Source organism: Pan troglodytes, chromosome 22 (assembly GCF_028858775.2).
Source record: "Pan troglodytes isolate AG18354 chromosome 22, NHGRI_mPanTro3-v2.0_pri, whole genome shotgun sequence".
Lineage (NCBI taxonomy): Eukaryota > Metazoa > Chordata > Mammalia > Primates > Hominidae > Pan > Pan troglodytes.
The window spans coordinates 26,420,454-26,443,186 of NC_072420.2; the positions used below are offsets into that span (position 1 = coordinate 26,420,454).

General features: G+C 39.9%; 1 protein-coding gene across 1 annotated transcript in view; it reads left to right on the plus strand.

Moving 5' to 3' along the window:
* The first annotated feature begins 4,420 nt into the window (after positions 1-4,420).
* Positions 4,421-22,733, plus strand: part of JAM2 (junctional adhesion molecule 2) — a 75,745-nt gene continuing 57,432 nt past the window's right edge. The window contains exon 1 of the mRNA XM_001157948.8: positions 4,421-5,051. Coding sequence (XP_001157948.1) covers positions 4,985-5,051 — 67 coding nt within the window. The 5' untranslated portion in view covers positions 4,421-4,984. The remainder of the gene's footprint in view (positions 5,052-22,733) is intronic.

Below are 22,733 nucleotides of genomic sequence, written 5' to 3' on the forward strand. Positions count from 1 at the left end.
CTTTTTTGTCCACTGACACCCCCCCAAACCCTGCTACTGAGTTAGAAGTCCACTTGTCCTTGTTGTTGGAATTGAGTCCAATTTTTCTCCCCCACTGCAAGACCCCACTGCTCCCCCACTGAAAAATTGTGTCCAATTTTTCTCCCCCACTGCTGCAGTGGCTCCCATACCTATCTCCATGGCCCCCCCTTTGAATAAAGTCTGCCTTACCATCTTTAACAAGCGTCATGAATAGTTTTTTTCTTGGAGTGTTCCTGAAACCACCATTGCAAAATTATAACTGAGACAGTGAAAGAGACCTGACCTAACCAACTCCATCTTCTAACCTCCAAGCTGATCTTGTTTATTCCTGGGCGTAGGCTGAACTAACTTTGGGAGGAACTTAGTTTATTGTTTATAGTTTGACACAAAGATGGTGACAATGTTTTCCCAAAACAAACCCCCTTCTTGCCTGGGGACTAGACTGCCTTTGTAGGACTAATAAATTAGCCACGAGATTAGAAATTATGGTTTAAGAGTCATTCAGGCGGAGGCTGTAAGATTCTGACCCTCCATAAACTGCTCCTAAAATCAGTGTTTGAGATATTTCGCAGACCCTGCACTTGATGGATCAGCTGGTGCCACCCAGACAGAGAAAATGGCTTATCTGATCTTGTGGCCCCCACCCAGGAACTGACTCAGCACAGAGGACAGTTTCAACTGCCTATGATTTCATCTCCAACCCAATCAATCAGCACTCTCGACTCACTGGTCTTTCCCTCACCTACCAAGAATTATCCTTAAACACTCTGATCCCTGAATGCGGAGAGACTGATATGAGTAATAATAAAACTCCATCTTCCACACAGCCAGCTCTGCGTGAATGACTCTTTCACCATTACAATTGCCCTGTCTTGATAAATCAGCTCTATCTGGGCATCGGGCAAGGTGAACCCATTGGGTGGTTATATTCCTAACACAAAGAAATGATAAATGCTTGAGGACGTGGATATTCCAATTACCCTGCTTGCTACACTGTATGCTTGTATCAAATCATCACCTGTACCCCATAAATATATAAAACTATTATGTACCCATAATAATTAAAAATTTTTAAAAATATTTTTAATATACCTTATGCATTAGTTGCTTTACTAAGTATAAAACTCAAGTCTGCAAATTTTTTCTACACGTTTTTTGGAGGCTTGCTTTCTCTATTATCCATGTGGGCAATACCCTCATAGACACTAAATACAAGAGACAATTCTCAACCCTCTTTTTAGCATTGGACTGTACAAACACCTCCACCTTTAGCTCCTGATTCTCTCCCAGTTCCTTTTGTACTTTTTGACTGCTCTTTCTTGTGTTCTTTCTCTGGGTTCTTTCTCTTCCTACCTCTTACTGCAGTTATTTCCTTAGATTTATCCATAAACATTCCCTTCTTTGTCTGATTGATCTCACTCACTGCTCCTGCCTTCTAGAAAGTTCCTCAAACAATAATCCATAGATTCGTTGCATCAGAATTAATCAAGGTACTTGTTAATAATACAGCTTCCTGGGGCTGCTGAGATTAAAACTTCTGAAACTCAGAATTTTAACATAATTTTAAGGAAAGAATCATAATGAAGGAGCTCCAAAGGATTCTGGGGAGAAGATAGTCCAGTGATCACTGTTCTAGAAGATGCTGCTAATATTTATATTTATTTCTTTAGTCAATCCTGAGGGTTTCCTGAGCTCTAGAGCACTCATTCTAACAGTTTACTGGTCACCCCAGCTATATCTCCCTCTCTCAACTCATCCCAAACCTGCAGGAATTATGTATGCCCTCTATGTTTCTTATTCCTTTAATGACACTATTTATAACCTCCACATACAGCCACCCATGCTAGAAATCTGATACCTACATGTTCTCTCCTTTCTCACCCCTACATCTAGCTGATAACATAATCCTGTTGACCATGTTTGTGAAATATCATCTGAATCCACCCGGTTTTTCATTTATCACACGGTGACCATTTACTTCACAACTTGGTCTCTTTCTCAGGATATTGTAATAGTTTAGACTTGACTAACACCCTGATTCTCTTTTCTGTAATCCATCCTGCACATTTCAATATGAATCATCATTCTAGGGCAGCACTCTCTTGTAGAACTTCCTGCAATGATGGAAATACATTTTCCAATATGGTAGCCCCTACCCTCATGTGACTATTGAGAAATTCATATGTGATCAGTGTCAGTGGAGAACTGCATTTTAAATATAATTGAATTCAAATTTATATAGCCAGCCAGGCATGGTGGCTCACACCTGTAATCCCAGCACTTTGGGAGGCCAAGGCGGGCGGATCATCTGAGGTCAGAAGTTCGAGACCAGCCTGGCCAACATGGCGAAACCCCATCTCTACAAAAAATACAAAAATTAGCCTGCATGGTGGCACATGCCTGTAGTCCCATCTACTGGACTGAGGAGGCTGAGGCAGGAGAATCACTTGAACCTGGGAGGCGGAGGTTGCAGTGAGCCGAGATTGCACCACTGTACTCCAGCCTGTGTGACAAAGTGAGACTCTGTCTCAAATTAAAAACAAAACAAAAGAAAACAAAAAAAATGTATATAGCCTCTTAGATCTACAGGCTACCATATTGGACACCACAGTTCTAAAATATGAGTCTTTTCTTATCTCATTGCTTTCAAAAAGCTCATTAGCTGTAGGATGAGGTCTAGACAGTAGCGTGAATGCTCTTCGTACTCTAACCTCCCCTTCAGTTTCTACCACCACCACCACCTACCTCACTATCCCGATCCCACATACACTTTAGTACTGTAGAACCTTGCTTTTTCTAAATAAACCATAATTTTTCAATCTCCTAGCTCTGGATCCTGCTGTTTCCTCTATGTAGAATGCCTCTCCTTTATGTCCTTCCTTTCAGAATTTGACCCATTTTTCAAGGTTTAATAAAGAAAGCCCTGGCCCCACTCCCAACAAAAGGAACATCCCCTTATCATGGACCTTGGACAAGCCATTTAGTGTCTCTCAGCCCAGTTTTCTCATCTGCAAAGTGGGAATGATAACATTTCCTCTTTTATGGAGTTGTTGGGGGATTAGATATTGGGTTATTCAGACTCCATCACTGAGAAAGCATGCAATAAAAATAGCTGTTATTATTTTCTGTCCTCCTGTAACATTTACCATGTGGTATCAGGCATCTTTCCTGATAAGACTCTGTCTCCCCTCAAGACTGTGAGCTTGTGAGCAAGAAAGCCTCTATCTTGTTCATGGTTGTCCTTCAGCATCCAGCACATTGTTGCCATTTGACAAATGCCTTGGCTGGGCGGCAGATAAATAACTTAGTCAGTTACTCACATAGGATTGCATAGAATTTTTTTAAGTATGACATTTTTGTGTATATTTTTAGGGAGGAGTAAAAGACATATAGTTGTAGCAAGAATTAGAAAAAAGAAGATGCCAACAACTTTTCTTTTTAAGCATCAAATCCTTCTCATTACTGCCCAGAAAAACTGGCATAAGCTGTTGTTAAATCTGTGCCCCTTCTCCTCGGTTGACTGGAGTACGAGTTTTAACATTTTGCCATTTTGATTTTCCTTTCTGGGCCCCCTGGGTCCTCTCCTCCCACCCCCTCCCTGGGTACTAAGTTTTCATCACTGTCACCACGGCAACAGCAAGGATGCCTCATTCCTCACAGTGCCGCACAGCTAAACTCTGGTCGCCTTTGTCCACTGAGCTAGCTGAATTCTTTATAAATACACCACTAAATCAACTATCTTCTGTACAGAACTTCATCCATTATTCAACCTTTAAAAAAAAACAAAAACAAAAACAAACAAACAAAACAAAAAAACTGATGTATACTAATTTCTTCTCCTGGGAATGGCCTTTTTCCAGACCTGCCAATACTCTTGAATACACCATACATTTTTGGTCCCTAGGAACAAATATAAAAATTGCCAGTGTACGTGCGTCCAATATAAGTGTGGTGCAATTTTAAAGCACGCAACAGAGCATTCATAATGGGTTTCCCTTTTAAAAGCAGAGTAGACCAAAAATAAACCTGACAAAGGGCAGCTGTAGAGTTTTAACACGTGGAAAACTCCACAAGCAGCAGTTATGTAACTTGAAAGAAACATGATAAATATTTCTCACCATTAGATGAACTTCCAACTCTGACACTGAAAAAAAAGCAAAGAACAAGAACGCGAGACAAATGCACCTCAAATCTCCAAGGAGCAAAAAGCTTAAACTGAGAAGGGACCAAGGCTGTACTAAAATCTGAGACCTGACTTCCAGCACGAGTCTTGATTGCTTTTTTTTTTCTCGAGTTCGAGGCGGAGCCCGCGAACCCCATCTCCTCAGAGCGCCACCCCCTCAGCTTCGCCCGTTGGGCAGAAATTTTCCAAATATCTCCACCCCTAGGCTGAAAAGCCAGAAAGAAGTTTTGAGCCAACGAGGGGAAGAAAGGAGTTGGGGCAAAACAGGAGGCGTTTCCCTACCCGCATACATCCCCGTCCCCGAGACACCCAATCCCCCCACCCCCAGCCTGCCCGCGCCTCCCGCCCCCAGCTCCTCGCCCTGGGGACAGCTGGCAGCCCCGCGCGGACCAGACACAAAGCCGATCAATCCCAGAGGCGTGGGGGCGGAGGGACGACCCGCCGGGGCTTTCCCGGGCGCTGCTCTCCTCCTGCTGCCCCCTCGCTAGGACCCGGCGGACGCCTCGCCTGGTTTTCACGCCTTCTAGCCCCCACCCCCACACACCCAAAAAAGAACAGACCCCCATCCCTGGGCTGGAGGACCCGCCTCTTGGCAGCCAGCTGAGAAGGCGCCCCGGGGAGGGGGAAACTGACATCCCATCTAGAGCCTTCCCTCCTCTTCCTCCCCTCGCGACTCTCTGCTCCTTTCCCGCCCCAGAAGTTCAAGGGCCCCCGGCCTCCTGCGCTCCTGCCGCCGGGACCCTCGACCTCCTCAGAGCAGCCGGCTGCCGCCCCGGGAAGATGGCGAGGAGGAGCCGCCACCGCCTCCTCCTGCTGCTGCTGCGCTACCTGGTGGTCGCCCTGGGCTGTAAGTTGCTCGGGTTCCTCTACCCTTCCTGCCTGGACCAGCCTGCCCCCACCCTCCAGCCCCCCACGGGGCGCTGGCTGACAGTGTCTGGGCGGCTCTGGGCCGAGGTCGCCGCGGGGCGTCTGACCTTGCGCCCAGGCGAGCGGGAAACCCAGGGTGCCCGCGGGCGGACGCTGGGAGCAAGGGAGCGCGAGGTCGTGGGTTTCTTGTGAATTGCGTCTGATTTTGTCAGTTCTAGATACAGAAAATTAAGGGTTCCCACTAGCAGGTTCTCATCTGTTTGCAAAGTTGGGGTAAGTTTTCAGACAGAGGGACGTGATTCGAATGCAAAACTCACTACCCACTGGTAAGATGCTAAGACCCCAAGAAAGATGGCATCACTGGGAGGCGGGCGCCAGCCACACTTTGAGTCCCCGGGGAGGGGGCAGCGTCCGCGTGGTCTGGGCTCTGTAGCGTCCCAGCTGAGCCGGCGATATGCAGCGCACTTGTGGGGCGGAGGTGGAGGGAATTCGTGGCTGCTGAGCCAGAATTACTTTTATCCTCTCCACCTGCACATCTACATTCACTTAGAGAAGTCTGGTCTGGGGACTCTAGCCAGCTGCTGTGTCCTCAGGGGACATCCAACGGGACGATTGTTAGAAAGATTCAGAAGCCACATGATCCAGTAGCTGGGGAGACGTCCCAAAGCCAATTTCACCCGATGATTTTAAACAGGATTTTCACGGATTCTGGACTCATGAGATTTGAAATCCTGGGAACGTTGCCGTTATTTTGTTTTCTTCGCGTTAACTTTTTAGGAAAATGGAGGAAATTACAATAGACTAAGCAATGCAGTTCTACTTTTGCTTTTTCTTTTTTCTCTCACCTTTTTTGTTTTGCTTTTTTCCCTTCCTTCCTTCCTCCCTTCCTTACTCTTTCTTCTTTCTCTCTCTCTCTCTCTCTCTCTCTCTTTCTGTCTCTCTTTCTTTCTTTTGTAAAATGAGTTATTGTTGCTATTCACGTTCTGGTAAAGTAACACTTATAATACTTAACCTGCGGGACGAGTGTCTAATACCACAATACAATGATATTTTCTCACGCCCTCGCTGCCCAAGTGATCATCGCACAGCTCAAGTGATGTGAGCCACGTCCCTTTGTGGAGGAGGAAGGTGCACATTGTCTCAGGGAAGGGACATGTACTGACCAATATTATATAAAGTCAAACCGGAAAGCCAAAGTTTCACAATGAAACCCTTGTGCAATTCTGAAATATCAATTGGTATCATATGGAACACACAGAAGAAAAAAAATGCACTCATGCTAAAAGGCAACAGAGAGGTAGGCTGGAGAAATTGTAACAGAACAACTGAGAAAGTTATGTATTCTGCTGAAATTCTAAATTTCAAATAGAAAAGAGTGTGCCTTTTAGTGTAGAATTGTCACTAATTAAAAACAGAAAATCGTTCTGCTGTGCTATTCCTATTGAATCACCAACATAGAAACAATACACCCCAAGTCTGAAATTGTAGTGGAGAAACAACCAAGAGGCAAACAAAAGCATAAATGAATGGGGCTGAGTGACCTCTTCAAGCTTTAGGTAAATATAACACATTGTCTCTGCTAAACTTGATTCCTATAGGGGATGTATTTGGAAGTGTTGTGGGGACTTTTCTATATTGTTCCTGGGATACTAAAAGATCTGGCATTGCAAGAGTGTTTTCTTTGTATGTGGGTGTTTTTTTTTATGTTTAAAACAATTTTAGAACAGTTTGGATTTAAATAAAAATTCCAAAGCTAGTATAGAGAGTTCTTATATACTCCACACCCAGTTTCCCATATTGTTAATATCTTACATTAGTATGGTACACTTTATTCAAATTTCCTTCATTCTTACCTAACGCCTTTTCTATTCCAGGATGCCATCCAGGCTACCATATTACATTTAGTTGTCCTGATTCCTTAGGTTCTTCTTGGTTGTAACAGTTTCTTAGGCTTCCCTTGCTTTCTCTTACTATAATGGGTTTGAGGAGTTCTGGTCAAGTATCTGGTAGAATGACTGCGAATTGCTGTTTCTCTGATATTTTTCTCATAACTAGACTGGGGTTATAGGTTTTCTGGAGGAAGATCAGAAAGTGGTAAGGGGCCTAGGTAAAGTGACATTTTCATCACATTATCTCCAGGGAACATACTGTATACATGACTTATTGCTGTTGATGTGAACCTAGATCACCTGTAATCATACTCCTAATGTAGTGCATACCAGTTTTCTCTACAGATTACCTACCCTTTTTTCTTCATTTCCATACTAGATTTTTTTGGAAGGAAGTCACTACATGCAACCCACACTTCTTCAGGAAGGAGAGTTATGCTCCAACTCCTTGAAGGCGGAGTATCTTCATAAATTATTTGGAGCTCTTCTGCATGGGAGATGTGTCTCTCCCTTCCCTTCATTTATTTATTTAATCATTTATTTTTCTATCAGTATGGGCTCATAAATATTTGTTTTATACTTTGGGTTATAATCCAATACTATTTTATTTATTAAAGACTTAGTGGATTTCTTACGCTGTTATTACATATTCATCTTTTTAATATTCTTCCCAGATGTAACTGTGCCATTCTTTTGGCCACTCCTATCATTTACAATATCATGCTTACTCCCTTCTTTCCTTTTTTTCCTGCTGTTTATCAACATCCTTTATATCTTTCTTAGTAGTCTGGAGGATTGCTTTTTTGTTGTTGTTCTTGTTATTTAAACGATGATGTCAGTATCCCTGTTGATATATGGATATTTTTGTGTGTGTTTAGTTGAATTACATTTTTCTTTCCCACTCCATTAGGAAAGGAATTTCTTGATGTTTGTTCACCACTATATGACCAGTGCTGAGCAAAGTTCCTGGTTAATAGTAGGTATAAATATATGCCTGTTGATTCTATGGTGCCTTAGTCCATTCAGGCTGCTGTAACAAAATACCATAAACTGAGTAGCTTAAAAACAACGTTTATTTCTCACAGCTCTGGAGGCTGAGAAGTTCACAATCAAGATACCAGCAAATTCAGTGTCAGGCAAGGGCCCACTTTCTGGTTCATAGATGGAGCCTTCTCAGGGTGACCTCCCATGGTGGAAGAGGCAAGGCAGCTCTGAGGTATCTTTGTAAGCGCACTGTTGTCATGACCAGATCACGGTCCAAAGCCTTCAACTCCTAATACCATCACATTGGTGATTAGATTTCAACATATGAATGTGGGAGGACATAAACCACAGCAGATGGAATGGGGATGAGGTAGGGTAGGTAACAGAAGTGTATAGATTGAACTGATTGCAATATAAATCATGAAGCTCTAACTTCATGTTAAGTAGGTGGAGTGTTAGATTTCTCTGAGGCATCATTTAAGCTGATATGTCAAAAAATAATAGGAATGAGTATTCCGTGTTTGGTGGGGTGTTGTCATGCCTTTTGGGGTCTCTCAGAGCCAAGGAGCTGATCATGAATCAGTTCCTGATTCCACCTAGCCAGTAGCAGCTGGTCCTCAGATCTGGACTGGAACCTGATCCAGGCGCTTAGCCTGAGTCTAATCTCTCATCAACTGATAAAGATTGTGGTAGGGGAGAGAGGTCTGAATCTTTTGTAAAATCACAAGGTTCTGCCTTTTTGCCAGAACTGACCCAAAACAGCACTCCAGGGAACTGGTACTAGGAAAATTCTGCCCTCTGTATCTATTGTTAAGAAGCAACTGTCATAATCAATTTGCTGGAGAGAAGTGGTTCCATGCTGGCATAGTCTCAATTATCTGATGAACAGAAACGTTAAAATGGGCTTGTAGGTGGATTTAACAACCATTTCAAGACTATGAAAGAAATTATATTAGAAAGAATGAAGTCAAAAACAAAAACTTCAGCCTGAGCACAGTGAGTTCCCTATGACTGAAAACACTCATTTATCCTCCCACATGAGCAGTTTAATGAGAGGAGCCCACAGGAGCTTACGGATGTTCACCACCCATGGTTTCCATTGCATTGGTTTCCTCCTGTGGGCCTTCTTCATAGAGAAGATGTATTGGAATATAGAGGTAAGAGCTGCTAGCTTTATTGAAGTCAGACCACCAGGAAGCTATAAAGGCCATTCTTAAAATAATATTTTTTCATCCCATAGCAATATAGTAGTAACACTGCTGAGTCAATACTCCAGTATACCCCTCTTGCTAGATTGATGTTTTGAGGAAGATGATGGTGAAGATGGAAAAGGGGAATCAGAACCTGGGTCAGGTGCTTCCTTTGGCAAAAGCAGCAAAATAAAACTTAAAACCAGGGATTGTTTTCTTGGATGGTGTTACTGTTAACAAGGCTAGAACTCAGAAAAAATAACCCAACTGTATTACTTTTCTATTTCTGTGAAACACATGACCAAAAACAAAACAATACAAATTGATTGTCTTAAACTTCTAGAGGTCAGAAGTCTGAAACAGGTCTCACTGGGCTAAAATGAAGGTATCAGCATGAAGCATTCCTTCTGGAGGTTCTAGGGCAGAATCTGTTTCCATGGCTTTTCCAGCTTCTGGAGGCGCCCCACTCACGGCCCTGTCCCGCCAGGCTGCCACCTGTCCCCACTCACGGCCCTGCGACACCAGGCTGCCACCTCTCTAGTTCTCTCTCTTCTGCTTCCTTCTTCCACTCATCAGGACCCTTGTCATTACCTTGGGCTTACCTGAGTAACTCTGGATAATTTATCCATTTCAAAGTCAGCTGGTTAGCAACTTTCATCCATCTACAACTGCAATTCCTATTTACCATGTAAAGTAAGATATTTGTAGGTTCTGGGGAGTAGGATGTGGACATCTTTCTGGGGCTATTATTCTGTTTCTCACAGCAGCCAAAATGAGGTTGTGCACAGCGACAGTGTTTTCAGTGCTGTAGCCAAGAATATTCTAGATTCCATGAAGCCACCATAACTTTTACCTTTAAAGTATAACTCATAGTGATATAAAGCTGGTTGGTTTTTTGGTTTTGTTTGTTTGTTTGTTTGTTTGTTTTATTTGAGATGGAATCTTGCTCTGTCACCCAAGCTGGAATGCAGTGGTGCAATCTCGGCTCACCACAACCTCCACCTCCTGGTTTCAAGCAATTCTCCTGCCTCAGCCTCCTAAGTAGCTGGGATTATAGGCTCCCACCACCATGCCCACCTAACTTTTGTATTTTTAGTAGAGACTGGGTTTCGTCATGTTGGCCAGGCTGGTCTTGATCTCCTGACCTCAGATGATCTGCCTGCCTTGGCCTCCCAAAGTGCTGGGATTACAGGCGTGAGCCACCGCGCCTGGCCTAAAGCTATATTTTTTATTAGTTGTATTTCAAATAGTATAGTATGGTGGTAAAGAACATGCACTCCAATGCAGCACTCTGTGCTCTTATCAGCTGTGTGATCTTATACAGGTTAACACCTGTGTATATGTCAGTTTACTCATCAGTGTTGGTGATAATCCCAATAAGAGTGCTTACCTCATAGAGGTTTAGGGAGAATTACATGTATAACACACTTAGTAAACTGAAGAAGCCATTGAAGCCTTTTGACATTGAATATCAGTTTGATTTGCATTTTAAAGAGAATGCATCGGATGGAGTATGGTGAATGGAAGGATTGGGGTGGGGGGAGTCAAACTGGGGAGACCAGTTAGAAGTTATTGGAGTAGTCCAGGCAATTGCTTGTGTAAGTACTTATTTTATATAGTTTATTGACAAATATACTCACATAATTACACATACACATATAACCACTGACAATTGCTTTTTACAGTTGTCACCTAATGATGCGATGTGTTCTGAGAAATGTGTCGTTAGGTGATTTTGTTATTGTGTGATCATAGAGTGTACTTACAGAAACCTAGATGGTAGAGCCTGCTGCACACCAAGGCTATATGGTGTAGCCTATTGCTCCTAGGCTACAAACCTACACAGCATGTTACTGTACTGGATACTGTAGGCAACGGTAAACAGTTGTAAGTATTTGTGTACCTAAACATATCTAAACATGGAAAAGGTACAGTAAAAACAGCACAAAAGATAAATGGTACACCTGTGTAGAAACATATCATGAGTGGAGCTTGCAGGACTGGAAGTTGCTCTGAGTGAGTCAGTGAGTGAGTGGTGAGTGAATGTGAAGGCCTGGGACATTACTGTATACTACTGTAGACTTTATCAACACTGTACACTTAGGCTACACTAAATTTATAAAACAATAAAGTTCTTGTGTAACAGCAGTACAGGCGTTATAGCATCACTAGATGATAAGAATTTTTCAGCTCCATTATAATCTGTGGGACCACTGATATGGTTCATTGTTGACCAAAATGTCATTATGCAGTGCATGACTGCATTTGAAATGTAGTTAATTAATCTGATCAGGAATTGAAGAAAAATGGCTCTTTGGTTTTTAAGGAAAAATTTTTTTAATCATGTATGCTGTGTTTTCAACTTTCTGTTCAGTTCCCAACCTATAAACATGAAACAGTAGCTCTTTTGGTTACTATGTATACCTTCTTTCAATGTTATTCTCTCTCCCACACATAAGTTTATTTTCAGTATTTGTTTCCAGTGTTTCCAGAGTTTCCCTGAGTTGTCACCCTTAGAATGGTCATTTTACTTGATTTGATGTTCAGAAGAGTGGCCTTCTAAGTTCCAAAGTGTGTGAGTGTATGCATGCATGGGGTGTGGGGGGAAAGAGAGAGAGAGAGAAGGAGAGAGAGAGGATGGATGGATGTGTGCTCAGATAAATGCCTGCTGACAGCAACACAAAACCCTACTCTATGAATCTTCAGGCCAGTGAATGGGTAGGAAATGCTCTCCAGTTTGAATTGTTCCTACATTTTATAAGCAGAGAAGCAAATCCTGTGAAAGTATTTCAAGAGCTGCCCTCTTAGCTGTCCATTGTCTTGGCTCAGAAAGTCCTAAGGAAGAATCCTTGTAAACTTAACAGACAGGAATTTTGGTTTTTACTGGAGAGCTCTGCTTTTCTTTATCGCATGTCATCAGCGTCAAATTTTTATTTGTTTTGTTGGGTTTTCTGTTTTGTTGTAGTTGTCGAAATTTTCTACTGGGATAATTTAGGACGGGCTTGTCTTTATATTTGTAAGGAGTAAAAATGCATAACCTGGTCTGTCTTCTTTATGCTAGGTTTGTCCAATTTGCTTGCTTTCATTTTGTCAATGCAGTCACCTGCTGTTTTTACTCTTCGCTTTCTTCACATTGTGAAACTTGCTAAATACATACTATGGACAAAACCAAAGATAAAAATGAATGAATTGTTAAACACATTTTCTTATATGTCTAACTAAAAATAATATATGCTTAGGGTAAATTCAAACAGAGCAGCAAGTTTACAAAACAAGAAATAAGTCTCCTTTCCAGCCTTCCTGACTCCTATGCTTCTCAGATAGACCATCCTTAAGTTTCCTGCAAATGGTTTCAGGAAATTAGAAAAGAAATAGTTCCAGTATATATAAGCATACTCTTATAATTTCTTTAGAAATAAAGATCACAATTTATTATGCTTACTGCTATATACCTTCCAGAAAATCAAATCATATTATATATAGTGTTGTGCACCTTGCTCCAAAAAGTTATTTATGTTAGTAATTAAGCTACAACCTAAAGCTCAGTCTACAAGCAGGACAGAAGATAACATCTTATAGAGGCCTTTAAAATTGTTGCACCAAAATGCAGTAGGAGCTATTTTCTAACTAGAACCACCAAAAATAATGGAACAAAGTGATTAGTAAAACAAAAGGGAAATAAACTTCCAAACCAGTAACCAAATATGGAAAGGGAAAAATTCCAAGCAAGATCCAGTTAAAAAGTCCAAAGGAGAACGTGTGTTCACCCAGAGAGGACAGAGACACTAGCACCAGCTAAGATTCACGGACAAGTGCAAAGGGGTGCTATTTTTAAAGGAGACCAAAGAGGAAATAATGACCACAAATAAAAAGGGAACATGTCAAACTTCTGGGCAAGTGCTAAATTTGAAAAGAGAGAATGGTGTTTATGTTTTTTTAAAAATGCACTAGAGGGCTGGGCGCCGTGACTCACGCCTGTAATCCCAGCACTTTGGGAGGCCGAGGCGGGTGGATCACCTGAGGTCAGGAGTTTGAAACCAGCCTAGCCAACATGGTGAAACCCTGTATCTACTAAAAGTACAAAAAGTAGCTGGGCATGGTGGCGTGCACCTGTAGTCCCAGCTACTCAGGAGGCTGAGGCATGAGAATCACTTGAACATGGGAGGCGGAGGTTGCAATGAGCCGAGATTGTGCCATTGCACTCCAGCCTGGGCAACACAGCAAGATTCTGTCTCAAAAAAAAAAATTCACTAGATGCATTTTCAAATAGGAATGGATTTTGATCAGAAGCAGAACTGACACAATGGAATAAACAATAACTCAAGTATGCATTTGTCCAATAACTGAAACATGCAGCCATCTATGTCATAAAACATTAAAATTGTGCCTAAGCATATTAGAGACATGAGATTATTGTACTGTCCATATAGTGCTTTTGGATCCAGAACAAGTCAGGTTCTTTTGTGCCGTGTGTGTGTGTGTGTAAACGAGTGAACATCTATGCCATTTTATCTAGATACAGTACTTCTTCCCAACCTCCATTCATCTCTGTTGTTGTTGCTATTGTTCCTCATGTGGCCAAATGCAATTTCTCCCTGAAGGTCTAACTCCAAAATTCCTTGTGCCTTCTCTTAATTCTTTCCAACTCATCAATTCCTCAAAGCTGATGTCTACTGTATATTATACTCTGGTGCTTTTGGCATATTCTTTATTCTCTTATGGCACTTACTGAGCTGTACTGTTATAATTTTTCCATGTATTTCTCTCCGTATTGTGAGCTTGTTGGAGGCAGAGACAACACATCTTTAGGTGGTTGGTACCTAGAGTACTGCCTGGCACATTTAATACTTGATTAAGTAGAATTACATAAGCTGGAATTTAATGTTTATTTGTTTTGTAGCTTCATAAAATTATATAACTTTTTAGTAATAAAAACCTCAAGACATATGTAAAATTAATAATCTCAAATGAATGCATAATATTTCTGCTCCTAAAACTCCCTCCTCCTCTTTTTAACAGTGGCCTCCCTAAGATATAAGGAAATATAGAGACTGGTTTGCCTTATACGATTTTAAGAAATTTTCCAGGTTTCCTGATGCCTCCTTATATCCTAAAAGCACATAAGTTCCTCTTGAATTAGTAAGCATTGATTAAAAACTCAGATGAGTCAAACAATGCACCCCTCAAAAGTTGCTTAATCTAGACTAGAACAAAGCACGTATTAGTGTGTTCTCACGCTGCTGTAAAGGACTGCCCAAGACTGGGTAATTTACAAAGGAAAGAGGTTTAATTGACTCACAGTTCCGCATGGCGGGGGAGGCCTCAGGAAACTTACAATCATGGCAGAAGGGGAAGCAAACACATTCTTCTTTACTTGATGGCCAGAAGCAGAAGTGCCGAGCAAAAGGGGGGAAAGCCCTTTATAAAATCATCAGATCTCATAAGAGCTCATTCACTATCATGAGAAAAGAAAGCATGGAGGTAACCACTTCCATGATTCAATTACCTCCTACCGTGTCTCTCCCACAACATGTGGGGATTATGGGAACTACAATTCAAGATGAGATTTGGGTGGCGACACAACCAAACCGTATCAGCATGTTAGTTGTAAAAGTTCTACTCTCTGGAGCAGGGGATCTCCAGACTTTCCCCTCATGGCCTAATCTCTTTGTTACTCAATTGATATAATAGCAATCTATATCCCATAATGAGCAAAAGTTTATTAAGAGAGATGAGAAAATAGAGACTGTTTTAGTCTATTTCTGTTGCTGTAACAGAACACCTGAGACTGGGTAATTTATAAACAAAAGAGGTTTACTTGGCTCACAGTTCTGGAGCCTGGGAAGTTCAACATTGGGCAGCTACCTCTGGCAAGGCCCTCATGTTACATTAAAGCATAGTGAATGGCATCACATGTGGAAACACCTGCAGGAGCAGCAAGCAAGTATGTGCAAAAGAGACAAAACACAAGTGATGGCCTCATTTTTTAACAACCTGCTCTTGCAGTTACTAATCTAGTCCCATGAGAACAAGAACTCATTCACTTCTGTGAGAATTAACCCAGTCCTATGAGAATGGGACTAATATCTTCGTGAGGGTGGCGGAGTCTTCATGACCCAAACACCTCTTAAAGGTCCTACCACCTCTCAACACCATTATACTGGGAACTCAATTTCCTATACATGAATTCTGAGGAGCACATTTAAACCATTGTAGAGCCTGATAAAGTGATCTTCATTTCCAAATCAAAGATGATTTTCCTAGGTGTTCTTGTCCAGTATTTATATAGGTTGGTGCAAAAGTAACTGCAGTTTTAGCCGTTACTTTTAATGATTTTGTGGGATCTTGACACTTGCTCATTAGCACTTAAAAAATTACCCCTGGATCCAGGTGAGTCATTGTCTCTGCCAAGAATCTCATTCAGCATTAGGCAAATGCCAAAATCAGATACATGTAAGAATCTCAGCTCCATTGTGCTACTGCCGCCCAGGACAGCTATCTAAAGATGCTGGCATGTTCAAAAAACACTGAATCAGTGATCTTCAAACTTTTTTATATTACATATCCTACTTCATTTCTTAAAAGAGGATATGTCCTGATGTGTTTTTTAATAAATTGTAATATGTATTTCTGTATCAACATATTAATCATAAAACATATAATACATAGAATAAATATCAAATGAATGAGACAATGGAGAATTAATAATACACTAACGGGGCAGAAATGAAGTGGTTATAGCCCTATATTATAGTGTTCTATAAAGCCTCTATAAGTAAAATAATGTGAGATTGGTACATGAATAGACAGACAAGCCAATGGAAGAGTATATAAAGTCCGGAAATTATGCCAACTTCATTTAGAAATCACGTGTATGTGTGTATGTGTGTGTAAAATGGTAGCATTTGAAACCATGGAGAATGCTTAATCAATATTGTTACAACTGGGAACCATTTGAGGGAAAAATGGATCAGAACCTGATATTCTCCATGAGAATTAATTTCAAATGGATCAGAGATCTAAATGTAAATAGGTAAATAAATAAATAAAACCATACCTCCCCCCGCCAAAAAAAAAAAAAAAACAAAGTATGGATCTGTTCTTCTGTAAACTGGACTATAAATCAAATGAGTGTCTGCATGGAAAAAATAAAACACCCTAAACAAATCCAAAGATAAATGACTAATTGGGAAAGGATATTTGTAAGTTACATCTCTGACAGAGTATTATCACTGATATAAAAGGAACCCCTAAAAATTAAAATACAAATATCAAAATTTTATAAATGGCACACAAAAAACCCAGAGTTCCCAGAAGAAAAATTTAAATGGTTCTTCAAATATGAAGCTTTTCTCAGTATAACTTAAAATGCAAATTAGATTGTCCCAAAGATAGCACTTCTTCCCTTAGCAAAATCACATAAACTCATCCACATACTCTGTTATTGAAGTTGTATGGAAATAGGCATTCTACATACTGCTGATGGAGCTGTGAGATGATACAACTGCTATGGAGCAGCAATATGTAGAAAAATTCTACATCTAGCCTTTGACCCATCATATTCAGCAATATGTAGAAAAATTCTATATTTGCCCTTTGACCCATCAACCCCGTTACTGGGAACCTATTTTAAAGCTGTAGTTGCAAAAACAGGACATGCTTTATGCATGGTGTTATTTCTTTTTTATGCATTGTGTTATTTATTTCACAACTATTCTAAAAATGATTGAAAACAAATACCCATTTATAGGGGATTGGCTAAATGAATAACACAATGGTAGGCACTGTAGCGATATAAAGGAATGATGGTGATCTCTCTGTACTGTCATCTCCAAAATATAGTAAGTGAAAAAAGTAAGATGCAGAACAATCTAGTGCAACATGCTACATTTTGTGTATGACAGAGACACTGGCAGGTTAAACTGTTAACTAATGAAACTATTAACAATAGGTAGAACAGGAATGGAACAGACTTCTTTTACTATATATAGCTTATTACATAGATTTCATTTTGAAATTTTAAATGTTTTATTTCAAAAGATAAAATTCACTAAAATAGCCTTCCCTAAAAATGGAAAACAAATGGAAATAAATGAACTTACTGAGCTGGGCATGGTGGTTTACACTTGTAATCCCCATACTTTGGGAGGCCCAGGCAGGAAGATTGCTTAAGACCAGGAGTTCAAGACCAGCCTAGGCCACATAGGAAGGCCACGCCTCTACAAAAAAGAAAAATAAATAAAAATTAGCTGGGCATGGTGGCATGCCTGTAGTCTCAGCTACTCACGAGGCTAAGGTGGGAGGTTTGCTTGGTCCTGGGAGATCGAGGCTGTGGTGAGCTGTGATTGTGCTACTGCACTCTAGCGTGGGTGACAGAGAAAGATGCTGTCTCTAAAAGAAAAAAAAAGAAATAAGGAAATGAACCTACTGTATATCAAATTAGTGATATAACCACATAAAGGAAATAATTATTTCAATCTGAACCTAAAAACATAATATTCCACCAAACAGTAGAATATATCTTAAGGACAAAAATAGCTACAAATATGTTTTAAACTTTAGTACTTTAAAATAATGATTTTGTTATTTTGACACTATGTTATATTATAGGAAATACAAATCAGTAATTATACTAATGTAAATAGAAATTAAGATTTTTAGTGTAGAAAAAAGAGATATATGTATAAAGTTTTTAAAAATTAAGTACAGGTCCTATAATGTTCTATCTGATTTGGAAATATTCTATTTGAGTTGAGTTTGAACTCATAATGCTTTCCTCTTTTCAAAGCTGCTTTTCCTATCTGTCTACTAAAAAGGCCCAGAAGACATCACAGCCTGTATCAATCAGCTTTGAAGAAGTAACAGATAACCTTAAAAACCTCAGTAGTTTGCCACCATATGCATTATATATTTGGCTTGTATTCCATTTTGGTGGCTCCAGATCAGCTGCTGAGTCTTTTCTCTACAGTCTTCTTTTTCCAGGACTCAAGCTGAAGCAATTGACCCTGTTTGGAACAGACTGTCCTTGTGGCCTAGGGAAAAGCAAAGGACAAAGCTTAGCTCTGTCCTTAACAGCTCTAAAAGCTTCTACTTAACATGATATGTGCCCATTGGTCAAAGGACATCACGTGGCCAAACGTGGAACTGGGATGGAGAATTGTGTTCTGCCTGCTGGGAGGCCCTAGAAATCATACAACAATAAATGAGAAGGGAGTTAGGACTTGAGGATAATAATATAAACTATTCTACAACCCCTTGAAAATGAGCATACTTAGCATATAGATTATAATCCCTAAATACCATTCCACACTAACAATGACTAGCAAACTTTGGAGGGACACCTGACTCCAGTTTTAAGGTTAGGCAATTTAAGATGAGCCTGGGATGGTTTGTTGCCCTCGTGTATTAGTCTGTTTTCACACTGCTATAAGGAACTGCCAGAAACTGGGTAATTTATGAAGGAAAGAGGTTTAATTGACTCACAGTTCAGTGTGGCTGGGGAGGCCTCAGGAAACTTAAAATCATGGTGGAAGGCAAAGGGAAGCAAGGCACCTTCTTCACAAAGTGGTGGCAAGAAGGACAGTGCCAAGTGAAGGGGGAAGAGCTCTTTATAAAACCATCAGATCTTGTGAGAACTCACTATCATGAGAACAGCATGAGAGAAACTGCCACCATGATTGTTACCTCTATCTCGTCTCTCCCTTTACACATGGGGATGATGGGGATTATGGGGATTACAATTCAAGATGAGATTTGGGTAGGGACACAAAGCCTAACCATATCACTTAGAAAGCAAGGTAGCTATCAAAGACTAATGAGATTGTGCCCAAAGGACAAAGGAATTAACCTAAAAAGTCTTTCTTTAGCCAAACTGGAGGCAAGATGAGAGTCAAAAGAGAAAACATATACTGAATGCAATTGATTTAAATATGTTGAATTTATTTTAAAATGCATTAATTATAAAGATACAAAAAAGAAAATCAATAAAATGTTTAAAAGTCATCACTCTTTGGTCACCATTAGAATTAACTAGGTCAGTTACTCCTTACCCTGATATTTGGCAATCAAAATAAATAATTATCTTTATTCTGCTTTCTTTTAGGCATGTATGTATAACCACATAGCCTTAACTTAGAAGGAAAAGTTCTTTATAGAATTCAAGCTAATGAATGTCAAAGAAAATAGATAATGAAAAAATAATAGAATCTAATCATCATTTGCAGCATGTAATTGACGTAGGGTATGATTATTAATGGCTAAAATCATTAGACAAAATGTTGATTGGAGCTTTACAATGGAAGGATCAGTCTGTTATCACCTGAAACACTGATTGATCTTAGCATCATTGAAAGTAGGACAACCAGGGCAGGTGCTGTGGCTCACGCCTATAATCCCAGCACTTTGGGAGGCTGAGATGGGTGGATTACTTGAGGTCAGGAGTTGAGACCAGCCTGGCCAACATGGTGAAACCCCCTCTCTACTAAAAATACAAAAATTCGCCAGGTGTGGTGGCTTGTGCCTGTAATCTCAACTACTTGGGAGGCTGAGACACAAGAATTGCTTCAACCTGGGAGGCAGAGGTTGCAGTGAGCCAAGACTGTACCACTGCACTCTAGCCTGGGCAACAGAGTGAGACTTTCTCTCAAAAAAAAAAAAAAAAAAAAAAAAAAATTGGAAGCACATAGCACTCCCTGTGTAATATTCTTGCCCATCCCTCCAAAAAAAGAAAATGACCTTCACTTGAATGAAGCCTCTCAGCAAGCGAACTTTCATTACAGAAGGATAGATGCACAAATTAAATGACACCACAAGGTAGCACGTGCATGAACTCAGAAAGTGGGTTTTTCTGCAGAATAACTGACCAGGTTTCTGCAACAAGTCAGTGGCATGAAAGGTAAAAACAAAGGGGGAGAGAGGAAAGAGCAGGTCGGTGCTAGATGAAACACATGCATCTAAAGGCCTAAGAAGCAAATGTAATGCTGACATGTAGTGTGTATCCAGATTCAAATAAGACATCAGGGAAATGTGGCTAGATATTAAATTATAACAAGGAATTATTTTTGTTGGTTGTTCAAATGGTGTTATAGTTATATGTCTTTAATCTTTAGTGGTGCTTGCTAAAGTAATAAAGACAATTATTTGATATATATGATTTGCTTTAATATTCTTCAATAAAGTAAATGTAGTAAACATGATAAAATCTTTATAACTTTAATCTGGATGATGACTATATGGTGTTTATTGTTTATTGTCTCTATTTTTGTATATATTTGAAAATTTTCTTAATAAAAAACTATTTAAATCCATAAAATAGAAAAAAAGATAGTAACATGATAAATATACTGAAATTCTATTTTTTTTTTTTTATCCTTGAAGCCCTCTGGTCTTTTTTGTATGCTCCACTTTTCACCCTATAGGTTTAAAGAGAAAATAAATAGAACAAAGTGAATTTACTTGAAATATTTGAAACATCAGCTCTTTTTTTTTTTTTTTTTTTTTGAGACGGAGTCTCACTCTGTCACGCAGGCTGGAGTGCAGTGGCGCCATCTCAGCTCAGTGCAATCTCTGCTTCCCGGGCTCAAGTGATTCTCCTGCCTCAGCCTCCCGAGTAGCTGGGATTCTAGGCGTCTGCCACTATGCCCAGCTAATTTTTTTTTTTTTTTTTTTTTTTTTTTTTTTAGTAGAGACGGGGTTTCACCCTGTTGGCCAGGCTGGTCTCGAACTCTTGACCTCAGGTGATCCGCCTGCCTTGGCCTCCCAAATTGCTGGGATTACAGGTGTGAGCCACCGTGCCCAGTCGAAACACCAGCTCTCTTAAATCCTGTGCCTTAACCAGGGTAGTCAGTATAAGAAATGCAAATTATGTTTGAATAGTCCCTTTTAAAAAGCTATTTATTTAGTCTATTTCCCACTAATAGTTTTTTTTAATGCCTTTTAAAAAAAGAGAAAAGAAAACCAATTCAACCCTGTCATCAGCTAGAACTGCAAGATCCTGGGTTATACAGCAAAGTCTGTTAGTAAATCCACTGCATAGGAGCTACATTTTTTTTTTTAATGATGTAGCGTGGACCTTTCAGTGCATTTCTTTTGAAAGGGACTTTAATATTTTATTCCCTAAAATGTTAAAATACTCATCAGATGAATGCATGCCACATTCATAGACTGATGGCAAGAAAAAGTGAATATAAAAAAAGAGTTGATTAAATTCCTAAAAATTTAAAATGTTTGTCTTGCATTTGTTTAGTGGAGACTGGTTCCATCAAGGTCCTCTTGTCCACCCCCAGGCTCCTTCTAAACAAGTAAAGAGAATACCTGCAGATATCTTACATTCGACATATCAACTCAAGCACATTTCAAAATTGGCCATAGTTTCTAAAATATTCATTTAATGTTAAAGTTCTTGTCATTAATAACTTAGTATCAAGCTTCCTGTGAGTTCTTCATATGATTTAATTTCTCATAGTTCCTTTAGCCCTGAAGACCCCAAATCTATAAGGATTTTCTAGAGAAGATGCCGGTTATGGGAAAAGAATGGAAGAAGTAGAGGCATTTAGCAGCCACAATAGAATAGCCTGGGGCCTGTGTCAGCAGCATATGCACACTGTCATTGTAGCCATTTGTGTCAGAAGCTATTTCTGTGCTGGATAACACTTTCTCCAAATACACTGAGTTTATGAGCAAGGGAATGTAGATGTTAATGGAGGAAGAAGTTACACTTCACCTCCCACTCCTTTGCGTCTTAATTTTAGAGTGGAAGCAAGATTGCATCACAGCCCTCCATGGGATATATATTCAGAGTCCTAACAATTTGAACAATCACATATTATTTGCTTGTACAATTATATATATGTTCAACTATTTATATTTGACCACAAGTTACCAAAATTTGCTGAGTAATGATGAGACCAATCAAGACCAGCCTTTTTCATTATGTGGGCTAGAATGTTTAAGGAGATTTATTTCTAATTATTAGAAAATGAAAGGACAAAACATTTTGGGAGTGGGCTATTGCAACACTTCTTTTATAGAGCAGTTATCCCACTTATATGGATATTGAATACAAATGTTTCTTTTCAGAGAACAATGGACTTAGATCTATTTTTTTTTTTTCTTTTTTGAGATGGGATCTCTCTCTGTCACCCAGGCTAGCGTGCAGTGGTGCAATAATAGCCTGTGCTAATTTATTTATTTTTTTGTAGAGATGAGTTCTCACTATGTTGCCCAGGTTGGTCTTGAACTCCTGGGCTCAAGTGATGCTTCTGCCTTCAACTCCCAAAGTGCTGGGATTACAGGCGTAAGCCACTGCAACCAACCTGACTTTCATCTTTACCTAAAAGAGTATTAGTCACATCTTCTCTTACAAGGTGACTCATGGCAGGTTCAAAAGGACAGGGTTGGTGGACAGAATCACCTTCACTTTTTAAACTGATTAATTTTATGAATTATATTTGTAATATGTATTTGCCAGTGGTACATTATTGAATTCATAAGTTAAATATCCATGTGAAATGTCTCTACTAGATGTTCAAAGGACCTCCTTATATCTAACCACAAACGTCAAATTTTGTTCACAAAGAAGCAAAAAGTATAATATAAATA